This window comes from Salvelinus alpinus, chromosome 26 (genome assembly GCF_045679555.1).
Source record: "Salvelinus alpinus chromosome 26, SLU_Salpinus.1, whole genome shotgun sequence".
NCBI classification, from domain to species: Eukaryota; Metazoa; Chordata; class Actinopteri; order Salmoniformes; family Salmonidae; genus Salvelinus; species Salvelinus alpinus.
In genome coordinates, this window is record NC_092111.1 from 21,706,748 (window position 1) to 21,728,768 (window position 22,021).

The window sequence follows — 22,021 nt, forward strand, 5'->3', positions numbered from 1 at the left end:
TACGCATTCCTGCCACCATCATTTACGCACACCTGCCTTCCCACGCGCTTCAGCGATATTGGACTCACTCAATCAACTGTTTATTACCTCCCCTATATTTGTCAGTTCCCCAGCTCTGTTCCCCGCTGCTGCATTGTTTGTCATATGTCCGTGTTTCCTGTGTGCTCACGCTGTTCCTGACTTGTCCTCTGTCTGTTCTCGTATAAATGTCTGACTCCCTGTACCTGCTTCTCCTGTCCACCATCGGTCCTCACAGAATGCAGCAGCCATCACACGAAGCATCGGGGAGTACTGGCGTTCCGGTTGGTGGTGACGTCAGTCCTGGGTCGCTGCCAATGGAACCGGGGGTGCCTAGCCAGCTTGTCGGGTTTCCTTGCCCCGGTTGGCTCGGAAGGCGCCATCCCACGTCGGGCCTCAGCCGGATCGTCAGGTTTCGTTCGACCAGCCGGCCCATGAGTTTTCTTGTTTTGTTGGTGACGTCAGGCTTGGATTCTGCCGCCGATGGAACCGGGTGTGCCTAAGCCAGCTCGTCGGGCTTACACGTCCTAGCTGGCTCGAGAGGTTTCCTTGCCTCGGTTGGCTCGGCAGGTTCCCATCCCACGTCATGCTCCGCCGGATCATCGGGCTTCTAAGCCGCAGCCGGATCAACATTTGTTCTTTCCTCAGCCGGATCGCCAGGCTCCCACGCCCCTGCCGGTTCGTGGGAAGTTTACCCCCAGCCGGCTTGCCCAGCGCCCATGTCTCGGTCTGCTCGCCCAGGTGGGATGCCGGGTGGTGCCTCTAGAGGGGGGGTGGGGGCATTGTCACGCCTGCACCCGCACTTCCCTCCTGGCGCTCGAGGGCGCCAGGCTGCCCTGCATTAAGCACTCCTGCCACCATCATTTACGCACACCTGCCTTCCCTCATCACGCGCTTCAGCGATATTGGAGTCACCTGGACTCACTCAATCACCTGTTTATTACCTCCCCTATATTTGTCAGTTCCCCAGCTCTGTTCCCCGCTGCTGCATTGTTTGTCAATTTCTGAGGCTGGTAACTCTAATGAAATTATCCTCTGTAGCAGAGGTAACTCTGGGTCTTCCTTTCCCATGGCTGTCCACATGAGAGCCAGTTTCATCACAGCACTTGATGGTTTTTGCGACTGCACTTGAGGAATTGGATTGACTGATCTTCATGTCTTAAAGTAATGATGGTCTGTCATTTCTCTTTGCTTATTTGATAAGTTCTTGCCATAATATGGACTTGGTATTTTACCAAATAGGGCTATCTTCTGTATCACCCCTACCTTTTCACAACACAATTGATGGGTTCAAACTCATTAAGAAGGAAAGAAATTCCACAAATGTTGTTTACCTGTTTATTGAAATGCATTCCAGGTGACTACCTCATGAAGCTAGTTGAGAGAATGCCAAGAGTGTGCAAAGCTGTCATCAAGGCAAAGGCTGGCTACTTTGAAGAATCTCAAATAGTACATATATTTTGATTTTGTTTAACACTTGGTTACTACATGATTCCATATGTGTTATTTCTACTATGTAGAAAATAGTAAAAATTAAGAAAAACCCTAGAATGAGTAGGTGTGTCCAAACTTTTGACTGGTACTATATATATATATATATATATATATATATGTGTGTATATATATATATATAAGTCCAAAAATGTATGTAGCAGATACAGATTGCCCTTTAAGTCTATCAAATTTAGATTGAGCAATAAAAGCTTCACTTTTATACCGGTAGGCTGGGATCTACACTATGCAGCTGTTGCAAGAGCACATTTTTCATTGGCTGCCCACTGGCTTCAAAAACAATGATTGATAGGCAGTTTAAACTTCTTGAATTCAACCATTATTGGATTCAAATACACATTTAGATTTGTGAAGAGCCATCCACACAACCATAATCCATAAGGGGCAAATAGCTAAATGAGAGAGCAGCAGTGTGATTCACATCAATGCACTATTTAGATATCAATAATAAATCATGTCCGTATCGCCGTAGACTACACCACTGCTGTCATCCTTACCTTCAAGCGTTTATTCAAGTTGGATAATCTTTGGATGCCGACAGCAGTCGCACCATTGGAAGACATAGCTTGGACTGTGGCCTGCAAAAGCCTTTTCCTGCACTTTACCCACGATCCATCAAACACATTTGGTGTCATCATAGTGGTCTCTGATTTATGGTCATACTTGCTCAAGTGGAACAAATTTAAACTCAGTGCTGATTTAAATGTCATTGAGAAAACAAAGAAGTGTGAAATATTCTTTCTGAATTCAAAAGTATCTGTAATCTGAATACAATATTTTTGCTGGCAATGTAACAGATTACAGTTAGCGTTTTTTGTAATCCCTTACTTTTAATGGATTACATGTAATCTGTTACTCCCCAACCCTGGTTACATACCAATCTTCAACATAATAGACATTAATGAATATAGAGCAAATTAAGAAAAACCAACTGGGGTGGTTTAAACTATAGAGTAATTTAATAGAAATGTGTTTTTTAATGAAATCCTTTGTAGTGTGGGAACCACGCTTGGGGTGCCAAGGTCTAGTTAGAGCCCCACAGTGGCGGTGTCATGATACCCGTAAAACCTAGAGGTCATACAGGGAAATGGTTCCAATTGTTTTTCCACCATTTATTTTTCCCATATAGGATTTTAGAAACATTTAAAATAAGGGCTGTGTTTCGTGTAGGCTTACCCTGACGTGACGTTTTGATAACCATGTAGCTCTCTCTCGGACAAGGTGACTTTTGTCAATATATTCGAATCTATTTACTCTCAGATTCGAAAATGCTAATTTGCATCAAAGTAGACATCATGCAAAACTACAAATCCCTGCAAGCTCCTGCACGTCACCTCTAGCTGACACCTTCGCTAACAGGTATTGTGTCAGTTTGAAACTTGCACAAGACAGTTCACAGAATTGTCTATTTAAAGTATTGTAGCCTATTTATTCATTACTACATTTAGCTAACATTAGATAGTTAATCCAGGATTCTTACTTTTGCCTCGGTTCAGCAGTCTCATCCAGATCATTATGGCATATGTAGTTCTTTATGAGGGCCACATTAGCAGCTACTTAGCGTTTCATTTTTGGGAGGTAAATACAGGCGAATATATTGATAAAAGTCACCTTGTACTAGAGAGATTTACACGGTTATCAAAACGTCACGCCAGGGTAAGCCTGTTTGACCTCTAAGTTTCATGAGTATTATAACTCATACTGTGGTACTCTATAGAAATACAGATGACAGCCCAGCACAAAGTAGGGTACATAAAAGTTAATATACAGTGTATTTGTTTATCTTGAATGATATCTAATGAAGAATGATTCAACCTGGATTCAAAACCAGGAAAACAGTATAAGAACACCATAAATGCTATAGCTCATTTGATTAACACGGGTTAGTAAAACAAGGATTTAGGCTTATACTGTAGTAGAAAAAATACATGATTAAAGGTTTTTACAGAAACGTGATTCATGGTACTCATGGTCTATCAGTTAAAGTCAACTGTAATGAGTGCTGACAGTATGGTTCATAGTAATATGATATTGATGGCTTTCAGCAAGCATGCTGCAAGTGGCAGGTAGCCTAGTGCTTAGAGCATTGGGCCAGTAACCGAAAGGTTTCTAGTTCAAATCCCCAACCTGACAAGGTAAAAATCTGTTGTTCTGCCCCTGAACAAGGCAGTTAGGTCGTCATTGTAAATATGAATTTGTTCTTAACTGACTTGGCTAGTTAAATAAAGGTTAAAAAAATGCTAATAAAGCAATGTCTTAGTAATTTGAAGCAAAGGTTTCAATACAAGGGCACATGACAAATATGAGTGTTGACAGCATTTGCTTCCTATTGTTTGATTTTATTACACTCCTAAGTGAACAGCTATCAACTGATATTAAATCATAGGTCACCATTTCTCTTCCTCCCCAGCATATCTGGTGTTTGGGTTAAAGATAAGCTGTGCCCTTGAAGTTGTGAACTCAAACAGTCTGTAAGAGACACAGTGGACAAATTGGAACAGAGTTAGGCTATATTAATAATTGAATAGGATACATTTTTGTCAATATAAGTTGATTTCTAATTATTATTTCTAAATTCGATAGAGTTTAAATAACGCCAGTGACTTAAGACAGTAATTTTCATGGAAAACTGTCCAAAATTAAATTAAGTAGATCCATAGGAATGTTACAAGTGAACCAGAAAAAAGCTGATAAACTGGCACCAACTTTTGCAGGCCCTAGCAGATTTACTAAACAACAAGTTTCATATTTTGACTATTTGATCTCCCAGTGACAGAAAGTACAGAATGCAGCCATTTGTCAATGCAACAGGTCTGTACAATAAGATTACACGTGAAAGGAGCTCTGGGATTGTTTTACTTTAGCAGGTGCTTATTCCGGTATGATTACAGTTGAAGTCGGAAGTTTACATACATTTAGCCAAATACATTTAAAGTCAGTTTTTCACAATTCCTGACATTTAATCCCTGTTTTAGGTCAGTTAGGATCACCACTTTATTTAAAGAATGTGAAATGTCAGAATAATTGTAGAGAGAATGATTTATTTCAGCTTTTATTTCTTTCATCACATTCCCAGTGGGTCAGAAGTTTACATACAGTCAATTAGTATTTGGTAGCATTGGCTTTAAATTGTTTAACTTGGGTCAAACGTTTCGGGTAGCCTTCCATAAGCTTCCCACAATAAGATGGGTGAATTTTGACCCATACCTCCTGACAGAGCTGGTGTAACTGAGTCAGGTTTGTAGGCCTCCTTGTTCGCACACGCCTTTTCAGTTCTGCCCACAAATCTTCTATAGGATTGAGGTCAGGGCTTTGTGATGGCCACTCCAATACCCTGACTTTGTTGTCCTTAAGCCATTTTGCCACAACTTTGGAAGTATGACCAAGCTTTAACTTCCTGACTGATGTCTTGAGATGTTGCTTTAATCCACATAATTGTAACTCCACGTAACTCAATATTAGGAAGGTGTTCTGATTGTTTTGTACACTCAGTGTATGTTCTGCCAGTGTCTGTTTGCGCAAGGACCACCAATAACCACCAAGGACAGCGAGTGTTGCTGTTTTATCGAGTGAAGAACAGACTTCTTGGCGTTTATAGAACATTGGTGCTGTTTGATTAGAATGTATGAGAAGAAATGTGTAGCTGAAATAGGCTACTGCCGAGAACTGTTTCCAATTCCGATGATGATGATGATGATGATGATTATATGTACATGATGTGGATGTGGATTATTACCACAACACAACTTGGTCTTCAGGGTCACTGGCTCTGTGTCAGACAGATTTACTATGGGTTCTATGGTATGTAATTACACATGTTCTGTAATCAGTCAATTTCACACAGTTCACTGGTTTATTTTGATTTGATTTGTTTTTATGTATGTATTTATTTAATAATTTTGTTACTTTACTATCTACCTCCTATTGCATTTTATGAAATGTAATCTGACATAATGACCAAAGTTGCATCCCTGAAGATGATTGACAAGTAACACATGTATTTCTTTGTTATTATTGTATGTTGATTGTTAATGCTGTAAAGGATTTCCCCCTCAATTATATCCCAATTCTTTTTTTTGCCTGCCTAGTACATTTATCCAGTAGAGTCCCATTAAGTCTTTTTACCTTCCTTATATCATTCTTCATTTTCAGGAAGGGTTTTTGGGTTCTTGGAAGCTGCTTTCATTCTGCCACTGTTTGAAATGCCCTGATGGAATGGAGGATAATAGTTTCTTCTCCAAAGAGAATGTTAAGAAAGATTTTTCTTAATTGGTACTTAGCCTCTGGGTAACCTCTCTAAGGTCAGAGGTCACCATAAAGCAGAACATGGTAACCTGGTATTCGATCCCTTAGCTGTAATCCAGCCAAGGTGACTCCCAAGCAAGATGTTCAAATGTATAGCCTACTTTGACCCGATGCAATATTAAACTACGCTACATTGTTTTGACCAGGGTCCCGGAACACTTGGAGAACAAACAGATAATCAAGAGAATTTATGCCTGCCTGCCCTTGAGGACGTTGGCAGATTGCTATGAACCTTTCAGAAGAACGTGTCTGTCTCCTCATATGCATGTGTCTGTCTATTGTTTGTCTATTTAATCATTAAATATAGAAGTTGTTCGCCTTCTGCTTGGGTTCAACTTTTTTCACACCTTGAGCAAATCCATTATTCCCGACAGCTCCATTTTTCAACACTGTTGCATTATCCACTATCAGAGGAGAATAATACCAATATTTCAATACATTTTTGTGTGAACAGGTAAGCTAATATAATTATTAAAATATTCAAACGTGTGTTTGTAACTTTAAAAGCAACAATGATTTTGGTTGAGATCCATTATTACAACGCATTCTTTTTCAAAGACTTTTCCCCCTTGTAAGCTGATCTTGAAAGTGATAGCACAATTAATGTTAGTTGTATACAGTATATTTGCATGTTTGCATATTATTTTAACAAGTTTGAAGTAACACGTCTTTGTTCATCTGCCCAAACTCACTTCTCCTTCATATTTGTATCACTCACAGGGTTTGGTCTGAAGGAGGGGAATGAGGATCAATCTTTCAACTGTATTCTTTGTGTCTGGGCTGTGTATAGGATTTCTGTCTACCCTATACATTGTTTACTCAGATCCGAGCACTGTAGACCCAGCTGTTTTCTCACTGGGTAACTCCAGTAGAGTTCAATATGACAGGGGGGTTCCAAGACACATACACTCAGGTAATTGACTTATTACTTATTATTGATAATAAATGACAAATTGCTGTAATTCATTTTTTATTGCAATGTAATATCATTCAGTTATAAAAAATGAATTTAATTGAAACAACTAGGTTATTGGGTCTCTTTCCTCTTAATATGGAGGTGTACACTGAGTGTACAAAACATTATGAACACCTGCTCTTTCAATGACAAACTGACTTTGTGAATTCAGGTGAAAGCTATGATCCCTTATACGGTTACATAAAAACTGCAATATCTTATGCTTCACGGAGTCGTGGCTGAACGACTAAATTATCAACATACAGCTGGCCGGTTATACCTTGTATCGGCAGGATAGAACAGCGGCATCTGGTAAGAAACGGAGCGGGGGTCCTATGCATATATGTAAACAGCTGGTGCACGATATCTAAGGAAGTCTCAAGGTTTTGCTCACCTGAGATAGTGTGGTCTACAGCTTATCATGAGATACTCTATCTACCTAGAGAGTTTTCATCTGTATTTTTAGTAGCTGTCTACATACCACCACAGACCGATGCTGGCACTAAGACCACACTCAATGAGCTGTATTCCACCATAAGCAAACAGGAAAATGCTCATCCAGAGGTGGCGCTCTTAGTGGCCGGGGACTTTAATGCATGGAAACTTAAATCTGTTTTACCAAATTTCTATCAGCATGTTGAATGTGCAAACAGAGTGAAAAACTGTAGACCACCTTTACTCCACACACAGAGATGCATACAAAGCTCTCCCTCACCCTCCATTTGGCAAATCTGACCGTAATTCTATCCTCCTGATTCCTGCTTACAAGCTAAAATTAAAGCAGGAAGCACAAGTGACTCGGTCTATAAAAAAGTGGTCAGATGAAGCAGATGCTAAGCAACAGGACTGTTTTGCTAGCACCGACTGGAATATGTTCCCGGATTCTTCCTATGGCATTGAGGAGTACACCACATCAGTCATTGGCTTCATCAATAAGTGCATCGATGACGTCATCCCCACAGAGACTGTACGTACAAACCCCAACCAGAAGCCGTGGATTACAGGCAACATCCGCACTGAGCTAAAGGCTAGAGCTGCCGCTTTCAAGGAGCGGGACTCTAACCCAGAAGCTTATAAGAAATCCCGCTATGTCCTCTGACGAACCATCAAAAAGGCAAAGTGTCAATACAGGACTAAGATCAAATCGTACTACACCGGCTCCGAAGCTCGTCAGATGTGACAGGGCTTGCAACCATTACAGACTACAAAGGGAAGCGCAGCCGAGAGCTGCCCAGTGACACGAGCCTACCAGATGACACGTGCATGCGCTGACCAACTGGCAAGTGTCTTCACTGACATTTTTAACCTCTCCCTGTCCGAGTCTGTAATACCAACATGTTTTAAGTAGACCGTCCAGTGTCCCTGTGCCCAAGAACACTAAGGTAATCTGCCTAAATTACTACTGACCCGTAGCGCTCACGTCTGTAGCCATGAAGTGCTTTGAAAGGCATGGCTCACATCAACACCATTACTCCAGAAACCCTAGACCCACTCCAATTTGCATACTGCCATAACAGATCCACAGATGATGCAATCTCTATTGCACTCCACACTGCCTTTTCCCACCTGGACAAAAGGAACACCTATGTGAGAATGCTATTCCTTGACTACAGATCAGCATTCAACACCATAGTGCCCTCAAAGCTCATCACTAAGGTAAGGACCCTGGGACAAAACACCTCCCTCTGCAACTGGATCCTGGACTTCCTGACGGGCCGCCCCCAGGTGGTAAGGGTAGGTAACAACACATCCACCACGCTGATCCTCAACATAGGGGCCCCTCAGGAGTGCGTGCTCAGTCCCCTCCTGTACTCCCTGTTCACTCATGACTGCATGGCCAGGCACGACTCCAACACCATCATTACGTTTGCCAATGACACAACAGTGGTAGGCCTGATCACCGACAACGACGAGACAGCCTATGGGGAGGAGGTCAGAGACCTGGCCTTGTGGTGCCAGGATAACAACCTCTCCCTCAATGTGATCAAGACAAAGGAGATGATTGTGGACTACAGGAAAAGGAGGACCGAGCATGCCCCCATTCTCATAAACGGGGCTGTAGTGGAGCAGGTTGAGAGCTTCAAGTTCCTTGGTCTCCACATCACCAACAAACTAACATGGTCCAAGCACACCAAGACAGTCGTGAAGAGGGCACGACAAAACCTATTCCCCCTCAGGAGACTGAAAAGATTTGGCATGGGTCCTCAGATCCTCAAAAGGTTCTACAGCTGCACCATCGAGAGCATCCTGACTGGTTGCATCACTGCCTGGTATGTCAACTGCTCGGCATCCGACCACACGTCACTACAGAGGGTAGTGTGTATGGCCCAGTACATCACTGGGGCCAAGCTTCCTGCCAGGACCTCTATACCAGGCGGTGTCAGAGGAAGGCCCTAAAAATGGTCAAAGACTCCAGCCACCCTAGTCATAGACTGTTCTCTCTACTATCGCATGGCTAGCGGTACCGGAGCGCCAAGTCTATGTCCATGAGGCTTCTAAACAGCTTCTACCCCCAAGCCATAAGACCCCCCCCCTCTCTTTTTACACTGCTGCTGCTCTCTGTTATTATCTATGCATAGTCACTTTAATAACTCTACCTACATGTACATATTACCTCAATTACCTCAACTATCCGGTGCCCCAGCACATTGACTCTGTACCGGTACCCCCTGTATATAGTCTCGCTATTGTTATTGTCTATTTTTAAACTGCATTGTTGGTTAGAGGCTTGTAAGTAAGCATTTCATTGTAACCTGTTGTATTCGGCGCATGTGACCAGTATGATTTGATTTGAAACCAGGCTACCTGATGGCACTCTGATAAATGCAGAAAATCGCCAATCAAAATAAACGTTCTACCACAGCTACCATGATATTTTTGGGAAGCATATTTGATTCTGAATTCGGGGGTACAGTATAATGTTTGTATGTGAAATCTACGCTACATTGTGGGGGTGCAACTCAATATTAGGAAGGTGTTCTTAATGTTTTGTACACTCAGTGTAAGTGCAATCCAGCCTTACGTCTAAGTATAAGTAGTGTTTTTGTTACCCTGGAGTTGTATTGGATGTGTGTGAGTGAATCTTAAAACATCTATTACTCCTGAAAGCATTGTGGTTCCAAGAGGCCAGTGGGTTAGAGAGCACAGTGCTGGGAACACTAGGTGTTTGATTCCCATATAGAGGACACATATCAGGGTTTGGGTCAATTCCATTTCAATTCCAGTCAATTCCGAAAGTAGACGAAATAACGATTCCAATAAAAAGTGTCCTAATTGAAAAGCACTGGAAGATAATTGGAATTGGAGTTGGAATTTAATTGTACTCCCTGAATTGACTGAAATTGAAACGGAACCCAAACAATCCACATACTGAGGAAAACTACTCAATTTCGAAATTGCACCTTGTGCATTCTACTGTTACAACTTTAAAAAGTAAGTTGAAAGCCGGACTCAGTTCGTGGGGGAGGGGGCGTCCTCTCAGTTTGGGAACCACTGTGCTAAATGACCACAATTTTCATTAATTATCTTTAAATTATCTCTTCCAGATGAGGACAGGAGTGTTGCAGCCAACTTGTCCCAGAAAGTGCGTCTGCTATGTTGGATCATGACTGGGCCTAAGAACCTGGAGTCTAGAACTAAACACATCCGGGCCACCTGGGCCAGCCGATGCAACAAAATCCTCTACATGAGTTCAGTGGAGACAGAATTCCCCACAGTGGGGCTCAACGTAACCGAGGGACGAGACCAGCTCTACTGGAAGACCATCAGAGCCTTCCAGTACATCTACCAACATCACCGCAATGACTACGACTGGGTCCTCAAAGCTGATGATGACACGTTCGTGGTCATCGAAAACCTCCACTACACCTTGTCCAAACAGGACCCGGAGAAGCCTGTGTACTTTGGGCGAAGGTTCCGCCCGTTCGTCCAGCAGGGTTACATGAGCGGTGGAGCCGGCTATGTCCTCAGTAAAGAAGCCGTCAGAAGGTTCATCGAGGGATTCGACATGGCGAAATGTACCCACTTTTCCATCATAGAAGACATGGCTCTGGGGAAGTGTATGGAGACAATGGGTGTGGAGCCGGGAGACTCCAGAGATGTGAAGGGAAGGCAGACGTTTCATCCCTACCCACCAGACAAGTACCTGATCAAAAAGCCACCCAGAAAACGGCCTTGGTTTCTTTTGTACGACTACTACAAACCCAGAGAGGTAAGCATACCCTACCCCTAATCAACTGTTCACTTACATCAAGTACACTCATACCATTCTATTCTATTCTCAACTCTCTGTGTGGTTGTGATGCTCTCTCAATCATGTGTATTATAGGAGAGTTGTCATAGGTGCTTAGGGTTTGGCATTCACAGTGTTATGACTGACTAGCTAAAGTAAATCTTTACTCATAGATTTACTCATGGCTTTGTACTTATTATAAATAAGTAGCCTTGCACAAACCTTGGCGTACGTTAGTGAGCATTTCTCATTTGCCAAGATAAACCATCCACTTGACAGGTGTGGCATATCAAGAAGATTATTAAATAGCATGATCATTACACAGTTGCACCTTGTGCTAGGGACTATAAAAGTGAACTCTAAAATGTGCAGTTACACAACACAATGCCACAGATGCCTCAAGTTTTGATGGAGCGTGTAATTGGCATGCTGACTGCAGGAATATCCACCAGGCTTAATACAGCCTTTCTTTCTCCCAGGGCCCAGAATGTTGTTCAGATCACACCGTATCATTTCACTACATCTACAATGTACAGATGTACATGCTGGAATATCTCACCTATAATCTACGGCCCTATGGATACCAGTACAGGTACAACCCTGATTCTGCAGAAACTGAAAGTGAGAGTAACACCACCACACCTGTCTCTGCCTAACACAGAGATAGCACAGACAGACTACTGCGCTGAAGAAAGTATGTATTACTGAAACAACAGCTGACCCTGCCACTTTGTTTGGTATGCTGGGAAATGAGACTGGGGAAATGTAACCGCTCTCAAATTCATCGACACGGTAGTTTTAAACACATTTTGAAACTATACATGGTTTGTTTACAAAGACTCAAATGACAACTATATTAAAAATGAAGTTCTAGAGTTGTTGTGAAAGGGTCAGTTGTACTAAGCTCATAAGGCATCTATTTATTGTATATCATTAATCAAATTTGATTTGAGAAGCAGGGAATCTTCCAGACTGTAGGTTTGTAATACTGATGACAAGTGTCAATCATTTCCCCTGTTTGTCATTCAAAAGTACATATGATACTTATTGTAGCTGAAAGTGCTTATGATTTAAGCACTCCATGTTTTATTATATATTTATTAAAACAAACATGTTTATTCTGTTGTGTGAGCTTCACATTTCCTTCTTTGCTTTTGTTGTACAATATTAAACAAAAATATATTTTACAGTCAAGTGTTCATTTTACAACTTACAGTAAAACAAAGGTTAACATGGTAGTTTGTTAATATGAAAATAGAAGTATCTACTTTATGTCTTCTACAGATTTCTGGAGGTCTCTGAAACTGAGAGAACTGGACTAAATACAGCACACACATACAGTAGATATGTCATTTTATGTCATGAGAATCCTGACCTGTGAGAATCTGTTCAGATCACAGGGTTTATGGTTTGGAAGTTATTAAGGTGTCTTTTTATTGGACAATTATTTGAAGCAACACAATGGGTAAAAACAATAGTGTGTGAAAATATACAAAATGTAAACAGGTTGAACATTTGTACAGTACAGGGGGTGGTTCACAGACTACATAAAGAACATAACAGAAATAAAGAGACAGTATACAGGTCATCTCGGGAGCATCAGTGTAGCAGTGCTGTCGTTCGCCTGAGCTTTGGTCGAACTGTAAGTAATAGAAAGCCTATGTCCCGATTCTCCACCCTTCTGCGAAGTATGCACTTACACACTCCCCATCCTCAGGAGAATTGGGACGCAGCCATAGATAGATAGGAGCCCATGTCCTCAGTGCATCCCTCTGACATTATCATTGGGGAATTTGCACACGGCCCTTCTCTCTTTAAACAAAGCACAACTGTCTGTTACGTGCGGACGCAAACGCTCCTGCACCCGGCCTCCGACTCAAACTGGTTTCCGTTACCCTGGCAACCTCCGTACCAGAACTGGGCGCAGGAGTTGGCTTCCGGGTCGTAGTACCACTTGACCACATACTGACGACACGGCCCAGGGTCCAACGGCTGTCTGCACCCCACCACTGGAACAGACAAGAGGTTTTTGAAATACTTTTTTATTTATTTATTTTTAGGGGGTAGATCTTTAATATTGCCGATAGATTGTAGCTTCCATCAATGTAATCGTCTGCATCATTTCCAATCGCCCATACATATATTTTTTCCTTTCTATTTTCCCCTAACCTTACCATCCCTCCCCTAACTGGAGTAAACTAATGGACAACAACTCTTAAGCTTCTCCTTCCAGATTATACATACTAAATAGATTTGATGGATACAGTATATGTTACAATAGTTATCTTTTGTTTGTTTTTAGTCCCATCCTTCAGCTCCACTCAACCCTCCCATCTATCTCTGAACACCATCCGGTTATGATTTCTGTTTGTCATATATTTTAACTGGACTGTGATGTTTCAGAAAAGTTCTGATTCTAAATGAAAGATAATTATTTTTTCTAAGAGTATTATATTATTGATCGATTGACTATGACCTTTTTAAATCACCCAGCAGCAATTCCTGAAGCTGCGACCAAAAAAAACTACATGTGGACAGTACCAAAACAAATGATCTAATGATTCTCGTCTCTTCTCTTCAGTATTTGTAAGACTTTATAAAGGCTTCTTCATCCTAATAACAAGTTATAAAGCATTACACTTGTTTTATAAATGCTTATAGGACTTTATACTTCAACACACATAGAGAGACAAACGGGTTAATACGTCTGTTTGTTGAAGATGTGATAACTGGTTTTGTAACATTATGACATACCCTGAACAAGTAAACAGATCTGGGTCTACCAGGTAACAGCAGGTAGCCTAGTGGTTAGAGCGTTGGACTAGGCAGGTAGCCTAGTGGTTAGAGCGCTGGACTAGGCAGGTAGCCTAGTTGTTAGAGCGTTGGACTAGGCAGGTAGCTTAGGGGTTAGAGCGTTGGACTAGGCAGGTAGCCTAGTGGTTAGAGCGTTGGACTAGGCAGGTAGCCTAGTGGTTAGAGCGTTGGACTAGTAACCCAAAGGTTGCTAGACCAGATCCCCGAGCTGACAAGGTAAAAATCTGTCGTTCTGCCCCTGAACAAGGCACTGTTCCTAGGCCGTCATTGTAAATAAGAATTTGTTCTTAACTGACTTTCCTAGTTAAATAAAGGATAAATAAATACCATAGACAAAACATTTCAAAGGAGTAAATGAGGAAATGTTTCCCAATCAATTGTTTGTACAGTTGAGATGTATCCTACATAATGTAATTTCTCAAATGGTCATTAAAAAAAAGAGACTCACCTGGTACAAAGATGTCTGGCAGAGGCTGGGTGGTCTTGGGGATGTACTGCCAGTTGGTGGGTGTCTGGGGCGTCTGGGGTCCCACCATAGAGATAACAGGGGGTTGCTGCCTCCCCCCTTGGCCCCCTGATGCTGCTGTCATGACATCTGGGAGCTTGTTCAGGGGTACCTCGAAGACCGATGTCTTGCCTGTGTCGATTTCATTCTCGTTGAAGCTGGGGGATTCTGGGGCCCATGAGGAGGGAGGGCTCTCAGTCTCAAATATTGGTGGTCCAGGCTGGAGAGGGAGAAATATAGAAAGGAAGAAATATCAAATGACTACGCATTCCAGACATAGTGATCACTGCAGCAGTCATGGTAACAGACTGGATGTTAGAGTCTTACGCAGCTATTTACAGCCCTGTGTAGTTTGTTAGAGTGTAGTTTGTTAGAGTGTAGTTCGTTAATTTGAGTGTAATTTGTGTATTGGTATGATAATGTGAAATGTCTACTTTCATGTGGTTTTGGCCATTTGTTCGTCTTAAGTGTCTTAGTAAGTTCATCGTGTAAGTCCTACAAAATTCAAAAGGCACTCGCACATCTGAGCAATCTTTTTTGCAGGTGCATGGCAACAGTTGAACAGATGAAGTAAAAAGGAAACCGCACACTGCTCTTGATAGTATCACTGATATTTAATAAGCTTACGTATCGGCCTCACGGCCTTCGTCAGAGCTTTTGAAAGTGTGCGGTTTCCTTTTTCCTTCATCCCGTAAGTCCTGAAAGTGTTTTCTCTTACTCTTCTGTAATCGTTCTCAAAGTCGGGTATGCCCCCCCTGTCTGGGACTTCTCTGTAAACCTCAAGGGTGGGTATGGCGTTGGGGATGAAGAGGGTTCCATCGTTGTGCTCACAGATCTGGCTGAGCAGCGTACTCTCCAGGGCTGTGCCAAGACAGACAGTTTAAAAGACTGTAATCTACCTCAAGTTCATTTCAAGCTATTAAAGGATTATATAGTCCTCCAGGGAGTTTCAAAACATAGAACATCAATCATCACCAGTCAGAATGTTACTGGCCTGTTTCTCTAGATAGTGTACGGGAACTCCACTACTCGGTCATGTATATAACCCTTGGTTTAAACTTTAAAGAGCGACTGAACACGTCGATTGGCACGTGTGTTTTTCTGTTGCTCATTAGAAAAATTTGATTTCAGTCTTGGAGGTGTATTTTCTGACTGATTCTGCATTTGGTTAGTGATGTTTGTCCCCCATAAAACACTGTATACGGGGAAGCCCTCCTCAAAATCCGCAGAATGAAGCTAAGATACAGTAACTCAAGAAATCTAATTTGGAAATTTTTGCCGAGGATGTTTTACTTGCACAATTTTACATCTAACTAAGGTGTTTGGTGCCGTATTTCTCAAGTTAAATGTGTGACATGTTGTCTTATGTAAACAAAGTCAGAGCTGCTGGGCAGGTCTGTCTCACTGTCTATGCTCCATTTTAGACGAGACTGACTTTATGATCCAAATTATCCTATTTTGACTTAGTAATCAATTTTGACACTAGAATAACTGTTTCTGACTTATATCATTGAAACAGGACGTTTTCAAATGGATGTGTTGCTTTTTAAAGGCAGCCGTTCTTTAAAGTATCTTATGGCAGTGATGGCAGGCATCACGATTAAGGGTGACATTTTCCCAAATGTCATTTTTAAACAGGCCATGCAGTGAGCATAGTTGGGATGTGATGAAACATTATCTATAACACTTAAAGACTTTACAATACTGCAACTATAGTGACAGCGTTTTGTGCAATGCATTTTCACACTGTTTGTTTATACTCAAATACTTCAATTTTAAATATTCTATTTATATATAAAAGTTAATGCATTATCACGTTATTGTTATAAAGCAATTTTGGCACTGTTCTGTGCCGATCTACAGAAATCAAGATATCTCCTTCACAAACCCCTTAATGGGGCTCTTCAGTAGATTTGTTAGAATAGATGTGTTGTCTGTTCTTTTATCAATTTAAGCATATGTATTTAGATAGGCCGATGCCATTTACATGGATTTAATTTCGTATTGACTGCTATGACTGTGGATGTAAATAAAACCAAACTAGAACCATATACTAGGCAGAGTCTTGCACCTCATCTAGAGTCTTGCACCTCATCTAGAGTCTACAACTTCATCTAGAGTCTACAACTTCATCTAGAGTCTACAACTTTGTCTACAACTTCATCTAGAGTCTACAACTTCATCTAGAGTCTACAACTTCGTCTACAACTTCATCTAGAGTCTACAACTTCATCTAGAACCACATACTGGGCAGCATCATGAAGTCGTCGATCAGGTACATGTGTTCCTCGTCTGGGTCCGAGGCGATAGCGATCATCTCAGATTGGAACTCTGCGTACAGCGGGTCTTTCTTATTCACCACGCCGATGACAAACATCTCAATGCCGGCGGTGTGGGCCTCCCTGGCGGCGTCCTCGGGCTGCACTGCGTCACGCCGGTCTGCCTGCCCGTCGGTTAGTACCACGGCAACTTTACGAACACCGGGCCGCGAGGCCTGGAACAGCTGGTTGGCTCTCCCAATGGCACTACCCGTAAAGGTGCCCTCGCCCAGGTACGGCATCTTCCTCACCGCAGCCTGAGAGAAATTACACAGACAGATGATAGACACACCAGGGGATGAAAGAGTGAGTGTAATTACATCAGACAGAAAAAGGATACAGCAGAATAAACACAGATCTGCTTCAAGAATGTCTAGGCTTTAGCTCAGAGGGCTAATACAGTTGTGACGTGCAGGAGACCCGGGATTCGAACCCAGTCTGTGACAGGTACTCATCTGCTTCAATACTACTGACCTTGACGTCGTTCTGGCTGGACTGCTGCGTCAGACTGACCACCACTATGTCCACATGACTGTAGAGGACCACACCGATCCTGCTGGCCTCGCGGTTCACAGACACACGGTCAATCAGGGTGTTCACAAAGTCCTTGACCACCTCGAAGTTCTCCGGTCCAACGCTCTCTGAGCTGTCAATCACAAACACCAGCTCCAGAGGACTCTCTCTGCACTTCACACCACAGCCTGAGAACATAAACATAGAGACAGTCTATATCAATCAAATGTATTTAAAAAGTCATTTTTACATCCGCAGTTGTCACAAAGTGTTTTACAGTAACCTGGCCTAGAACCCAAAGAGCAAACAGAAGCACATTTGATTTATTCATGTTTATCTATTTAGCAAAGAATTGTCCAGCAATAGTAACAATTGCCACTGTTTTCCAGGGAGCTCTGTGCACAGTTCCTTAGAAAGAATAAATGTTGGCTAACACTTTAACAATGGTGTTTATGTTCTGTAGATATGTATAGTCAATGAGCTGTTTTAACTCACCACAACTTTCCCTGATAATTTTGATGACTTCCTCTCTCTGTGGGTGGAAGAGGAAAACATTTAAGATATTAAAATATGGTTGAGAGACATAACAAAGGTGCCATTATGAAACAGTATGGATTTTGTGCTCTACTCACTGTCAAGCCAGGATCTCCCTTCTCACCGGATTTGCCCTGCAAGTTTGAACACAGGTTAGCGATCAACATATAAATTAACCATGACATACGTTATTTTATAACCATGGGACCAGAAGATTATCATACCATGGGTCCTATAGATCCTGGCTCTCCAAATTCTCCCTTGTCTCCTTTCTTCCCACGGTCTCCAAGAATCCCCCTGTCTCCCTGTGTACAGTAATATGACAACAGTATTGTTAAGAACATCAACAAGAACATTTATATTGAACAGCAAATGGTTGTGTGTCCATGTTGGAATTGAACCAGTCTGTGTGTTTGGCAGTTACAGTCCTGTGTGGCTCAAGCTGCTGGTTCAATTCCTGCAAGGATCAAAAGCATTGGTTAAGTTTGTACCTTTTCTCCTGGAAAGTCGTCCCCTGGAGGCCCCCGGGGGCCCATTGGCCCCTCGAACCCAGGCTCTCCCTGAATGTCGAAAAAAGACAAGACTAATGATTAATCATTGCTAATGTTAAATCAGCTCACAATACTGTATACAGCAGCACACAGAATATTGTACCACGTCAGATTGATAGTACCAAAACCAATTTCCCTCTGAACATACAGGTAGCTGCCAAAATAAAATAAACACTTGAGTAAAAGTATATTGAAAGCAAGTGCTTCCACACAGGTGTGGTTCCTGAGTTAATTAAGCAATTAAAACATCCAATCATGCTTAGGGTCATGTATAAATACGTACAGTTGCCCATTGTCTTGGCTACCATGGCTAGAAGAAGCATAGGGGGGTTAAAGGGTGTGTGTCAGTCACCAGATCTCAACCCAATTGAATGGTTATGGGAGACTGAAGCTGCGCCTCAGAGAGCGTTTTTTCACCACCATCAACAAAATGGAATTTCTTGTGGAAGAATGGTGTTGCATCCCTCCAATAGAGTTCCAGACACGTATAGAATCTATGCCAAGGTGCATTGAAGCTGTTCTGGTGGCACGTGGTGGCTCAATGCCCTATTACCTGTACTTCCCCACTTGAACATAGCACAGTCTTTTGTTTCTGGGTCCATGAATGACATACTGCACTATAATTACATTGGCATTTAATTAGAATTGCAGTTGATATATTGTCACTATGACATAAGTATCCAATAAATCGTCACGCCCTGATCTGTTTCACCTGTCATTGTGATTGTCTCCACCCCCTCCAGGTGTCTCTTATTTTCCCCAGTATATTTATCCCTGTGCCAGTTCATCTTGTATGTTTTCCAAGTCAACCAGCGTTTTTCCTGTTCTCCTGCTTTTTGCTCTTCTCCTTTTTCTAGTCCTCCCAGTTCTGACCCTTGACTGTTTCTTGATTCTGTACCCGCCTGCCTGACCTTTCTGCCTGCCTAGACCATGAGCCTGTCTGCCACTCCTTCTGGACTCTGATCTGGTTTTGACCTTTTGCCTGTCCACGACCATTCTCTTGCCTACTCCTTTGGATTAATAAACATTGTAAGACTCCAACCATCTGCCTCCTGTGTCTGCATCTGGGATTCGCCTTGTGTCATTATATAAATATCACACCATTATCATCATTATGATCATTATCTCAGGCCAGTCCAGTGTGATAATGAGGCCCTACCTTGGGCCCCTGGATGCCCTCTCCTGGGATTCCTGACAGACCAGGTGGACCTGGCTGACCCACAGAACCCTGCAAAACACAAACATTAGTTCAGTTCCACATTACAATTTTCAAAAAGAAACCTTTTATAAAGGACACTGGCATTGAAAAGAAACAAGAGATGTTGACAAAAGGTGTCTACAAGAAGATCTACAGCAGATGAAGGATCTAGGCTAGGGGGTAAAGGGTAGGGGCAAGGGGGTAGGTGCTACGCGATAGGGGATAGGGGGTAGGAGTAACAGGATGCAGGCTGTTTCTGAACTAATCCTGTGTTTCCAGTCATCACTAACCTTAAGTCCCAGCAGACCAATGCCAGGAGGTCCTGTGGGCCCTGGAAGTCCTGAAGAACCTCTGTCACCCTGAAACACAAACATAATATGAATTAATGTTTCATTGTACACATACAGTGCAGTATATACACTCATGAGAGAGAGAGAGAGAGTGTGTAAAACCATGCATGTAAAACTGTGATTCATTGTGTGAAGGATTAGAGTTAACATTGTGTGTATAAGGTAAGTTCAGCGCTTACCTTAGGGCCAGGAAATCCTTTCCCTTCAGGTCCCAACTCTCCTGGTTGCCCTGGCAACCCTGGGAGGCCCTGTTTATCAATAAGAACAAGACCGGGTTCATGTGTTGGGATTTCATTTTCAATGCATACTAAATCCCTTATGAAGGCTATGAGGATGCTATGTAACTTAATAAACAAGAGATACTGGCAAACGGAGTGTGCAGTTTTTATATTATATATATATATATTTCCCACACATCTGCAAGTAACTTCAGATACAGAGATACAGGGCTGGCGAACTAGACTAGGGTTTTTAAATAACTAGCAACATCAATAGTCCCACCTGAGGTCCTGTGTAGCCGTCTCCCTTCAACCCTGGTGGTCCAACAGGTCCAGGGTTCCCCCTCTCACCCTGAATGGGAGAGAAACACACACACAGAAAAATATGTGTCATTGTAGTACTAGCTTGCTGCCAAAACCTTGGGAATAATGTAATAAAGCTAAGCTATGTTCTAGCTGTCCGTTGAGGTTACCTTCGGCCCAGCGATGCCCACTCCAGGGTCTCCTACAGGCCCAGACTGCCCCACTGGTCCAAGTTCGCCCTGTCAATGTGGACCATACGGTTTTAGTGCTGTGTATGACAGAGCCATTAAATGCATGGGTGTGTTACTCAGTAGTCACTTTATCTGAGACCTGAAGACTTGAATTAGTTCCTAGAGTTAATGGCTAGGCTTTAGTTTCCCGGGCTTATGGCGCACAGGGGACCAGGGTTTCCAACACAGGTCAAGAGCTGATATTTTTAAGACACTATGCTGTGTGTGTGTGTGTTTATATGTGTTTACCACTTACCTTTGACCCAGGTAGGCCCCTGCCAGGAGGACCTGGTAGACCCATCATTCCAAAACTGCCAGGCTCTCCCTGAACAGAAGAACAGACGTGAGATACATGACACCATGAACCTCACGGATGACAAACAAACAATAGCCAGGTAACTACAGCAAACACACGCAACCTGTTCCGCTGATATGTTGAACCAGCAGTCAAAAGTCACATCTCATATTATGAGCCAAATCTACTGTAAAGGAGTCTAATGGGAGTTTACTGATATTGCATTATAAAAAATATTGTTAAAAAATACCTCTCATAGGGTAAACAAGCCTAAAGAGATGTAAAATACAGTTATGGGTGGGAGAGCTTACTGGTGTCGTTATAAAGCATATTGTTAATCTGTCTTCTTTATCCTTAATCAAACAATATCATACACCAGCTCCAATAAAGTAGTAACTCAAATAGTTTGTAAAGTAACATAAGCAATACTTATTTAAAAAAAATCTTTATTTAACTAGGCAAGTCAGTTAAGAACAAATTCATATTTTCAATAACGGCCTAGGAACAGTGGGTTAACTGCCTTGTTCAGGGGCAGAACGGCAGATTTTTACCTTGTCAGCTCGGGGATTCGATCTTGCAACCTTTCGGTTACTAGGCCAACGCTCTAAACACTAGGATACCTGCCACCTGTGTGCTTTGAAATCTGAGAATTATGCCATGAAGGCAAACACTGATAGTAAAACAAACTGCATTGTATTGAAGTGACTTGATGCGAATTGATGACACTTAAATGCAACCTGGTCTGAGAGTATTTCATATTATTTTGTACATAAATCCGAGACACCCCAGATATACTGAACAAAAATATAAACGCAACATGCAACAATTTCAACGATTTTACTGACTTAGAGTTCATATAAGGAAATCAGTCAATTTAAATAAATAAATTAGGCCCTAATCTATGGATTTCACATGACTGGGCAGGGGTGCACCCAATGTGGAGCGAGGCCCAGACAATCAGAATCAGTTTTTCCCCACAAAAGGGCTTTATTACGGACAGAAATGCTCCTCAGTTTCATCAGCTGTCTGGGTGGCTGGTCTCAGGCAATCCCACATGTGAAGAAGTCAGATTTGGAGGTCCTGGGCTGGCGTGGTTACAAACGTGTTTTGCGTTTGTGAGGCCGGTTGGACGTACTGTCAAATTCTCTAAAACGACGTTGGAAGTGGCTTA

General features: G+C 42.2%; 2 protein-coding genes across 2 annotated transcripts in view; one reads left to right on the plus strand and one right to left on the minus strand.

Moving 5' to 3' along the window:
* Window positions 1–6,576: 6,576 nt before the first annotated feature.
* Window positions 6,577–11,677, plus strand: LOC139554333 (glycoprotein-N-acetylgalactosamine 3-beta-galactosyltransferase 1-like). Its single transcript, XM_071367088.1, has 3 exons — window positions 6,577–6,748; window positions 10,336–11,000; window positions 11,501–11,677. Exons 1-3 carry the CDS (start codon window positions 6,577–6,579, stop codon window positions 11,675–11,677), a joined length of 1,014 nt encoding a protein of 337 aa, XP_071223189.1.
* Window positions 11,678–12,200: 523 nt separating this feature from the next.
* Window positions 12,201–22,021, minus strand: part of col28a1a (collagen, type XXVIII, alpha 1a) — a 28,862-nt gene continuing 19,041 nt past the window's right edge. The window contains exons 24-38 of the mRNA XM_071368200.1: window positions 20,812–20,880; window positions 20,496–20,564; window positions 20,306–20,374; window positions 19,984–20,052; window positions 19,745–19,813; window positions 19,416–19,484; window positions 18,197–18,265; window positions 17,930–18,010; window positions 17,804–17,839; window positions 17,667–17,703; window positions 17,133–17,359; window positions 16,588–16,915; window positions 15,059–15,201; window positions 14,284–14,560; window positions 12,201–13,030 (exon numbers count right to left, since the gene is read on the minus strand). Coding sequence (XP_071224301.1) covers window positions 12,858–13,030; window positions 14,284–14,560; window positions 15,059–15,201; window positions 16,588–16,915; window positions 17,133–17,359; window positions 17,667–17,703; window positions 17,804–17,839; window positions 17,930–18,010; window positions 18,197–18,265; window positions 19,416–19,484; window positions 19,745–19,813; window positions 19,984–20,052; window positions 20,306–20,374; window positions 20,496–20,564; window positions 20,812–20,880 — 1,785 coding nt within the window. The 3' untranslated portion in view covers window positions 12,201–12,857. The remainder of the gene's footprint in view (window positions 13,031–14,283; window positions 14,561–15,058; window positions 15,202–16,587; window positions 16,916–17,132; window positions 17,360–17,666; window positions 17,704–17,803; window positions 17,840–17,929; window positions 18,011–18,196; window positions 18,266–19,415; window positions 19,485–19,744; window positions 19,814–19,983; window positions 20,053–20,305; window positions 20,375–20,495; window positions 20,565–20,811; window positions 20,881–22,021) is intronic.

What these genes read in the sequence shown, in the direction of transcription:
- LOC139554333 (XM_071367088.1), top strand. Translation starts at nt 6,577, where the DNA reads ATGAGGATCAATCTTTCAACTGTATTCTTTGTGTCTGGGCTGTGTATA. An exon ending in TCCAAGACACATACACTCAG is followed by an intron (nt 6,749 to 10,335) that starts GTAATTGACTTA and finishes TATCTCTTCCAG; the next exon opens with ATGAGGACAGGAGTGTTGCA. An exon ending in ACTACTACAAACCCAGAGAG is followed by an intron (nt 11,001 to 11,500) that starts GTAAGCATACCC and finishes TCTTTCTCCCAG; the next exon opens with GGCCCAGAATGTTGTTCAGA.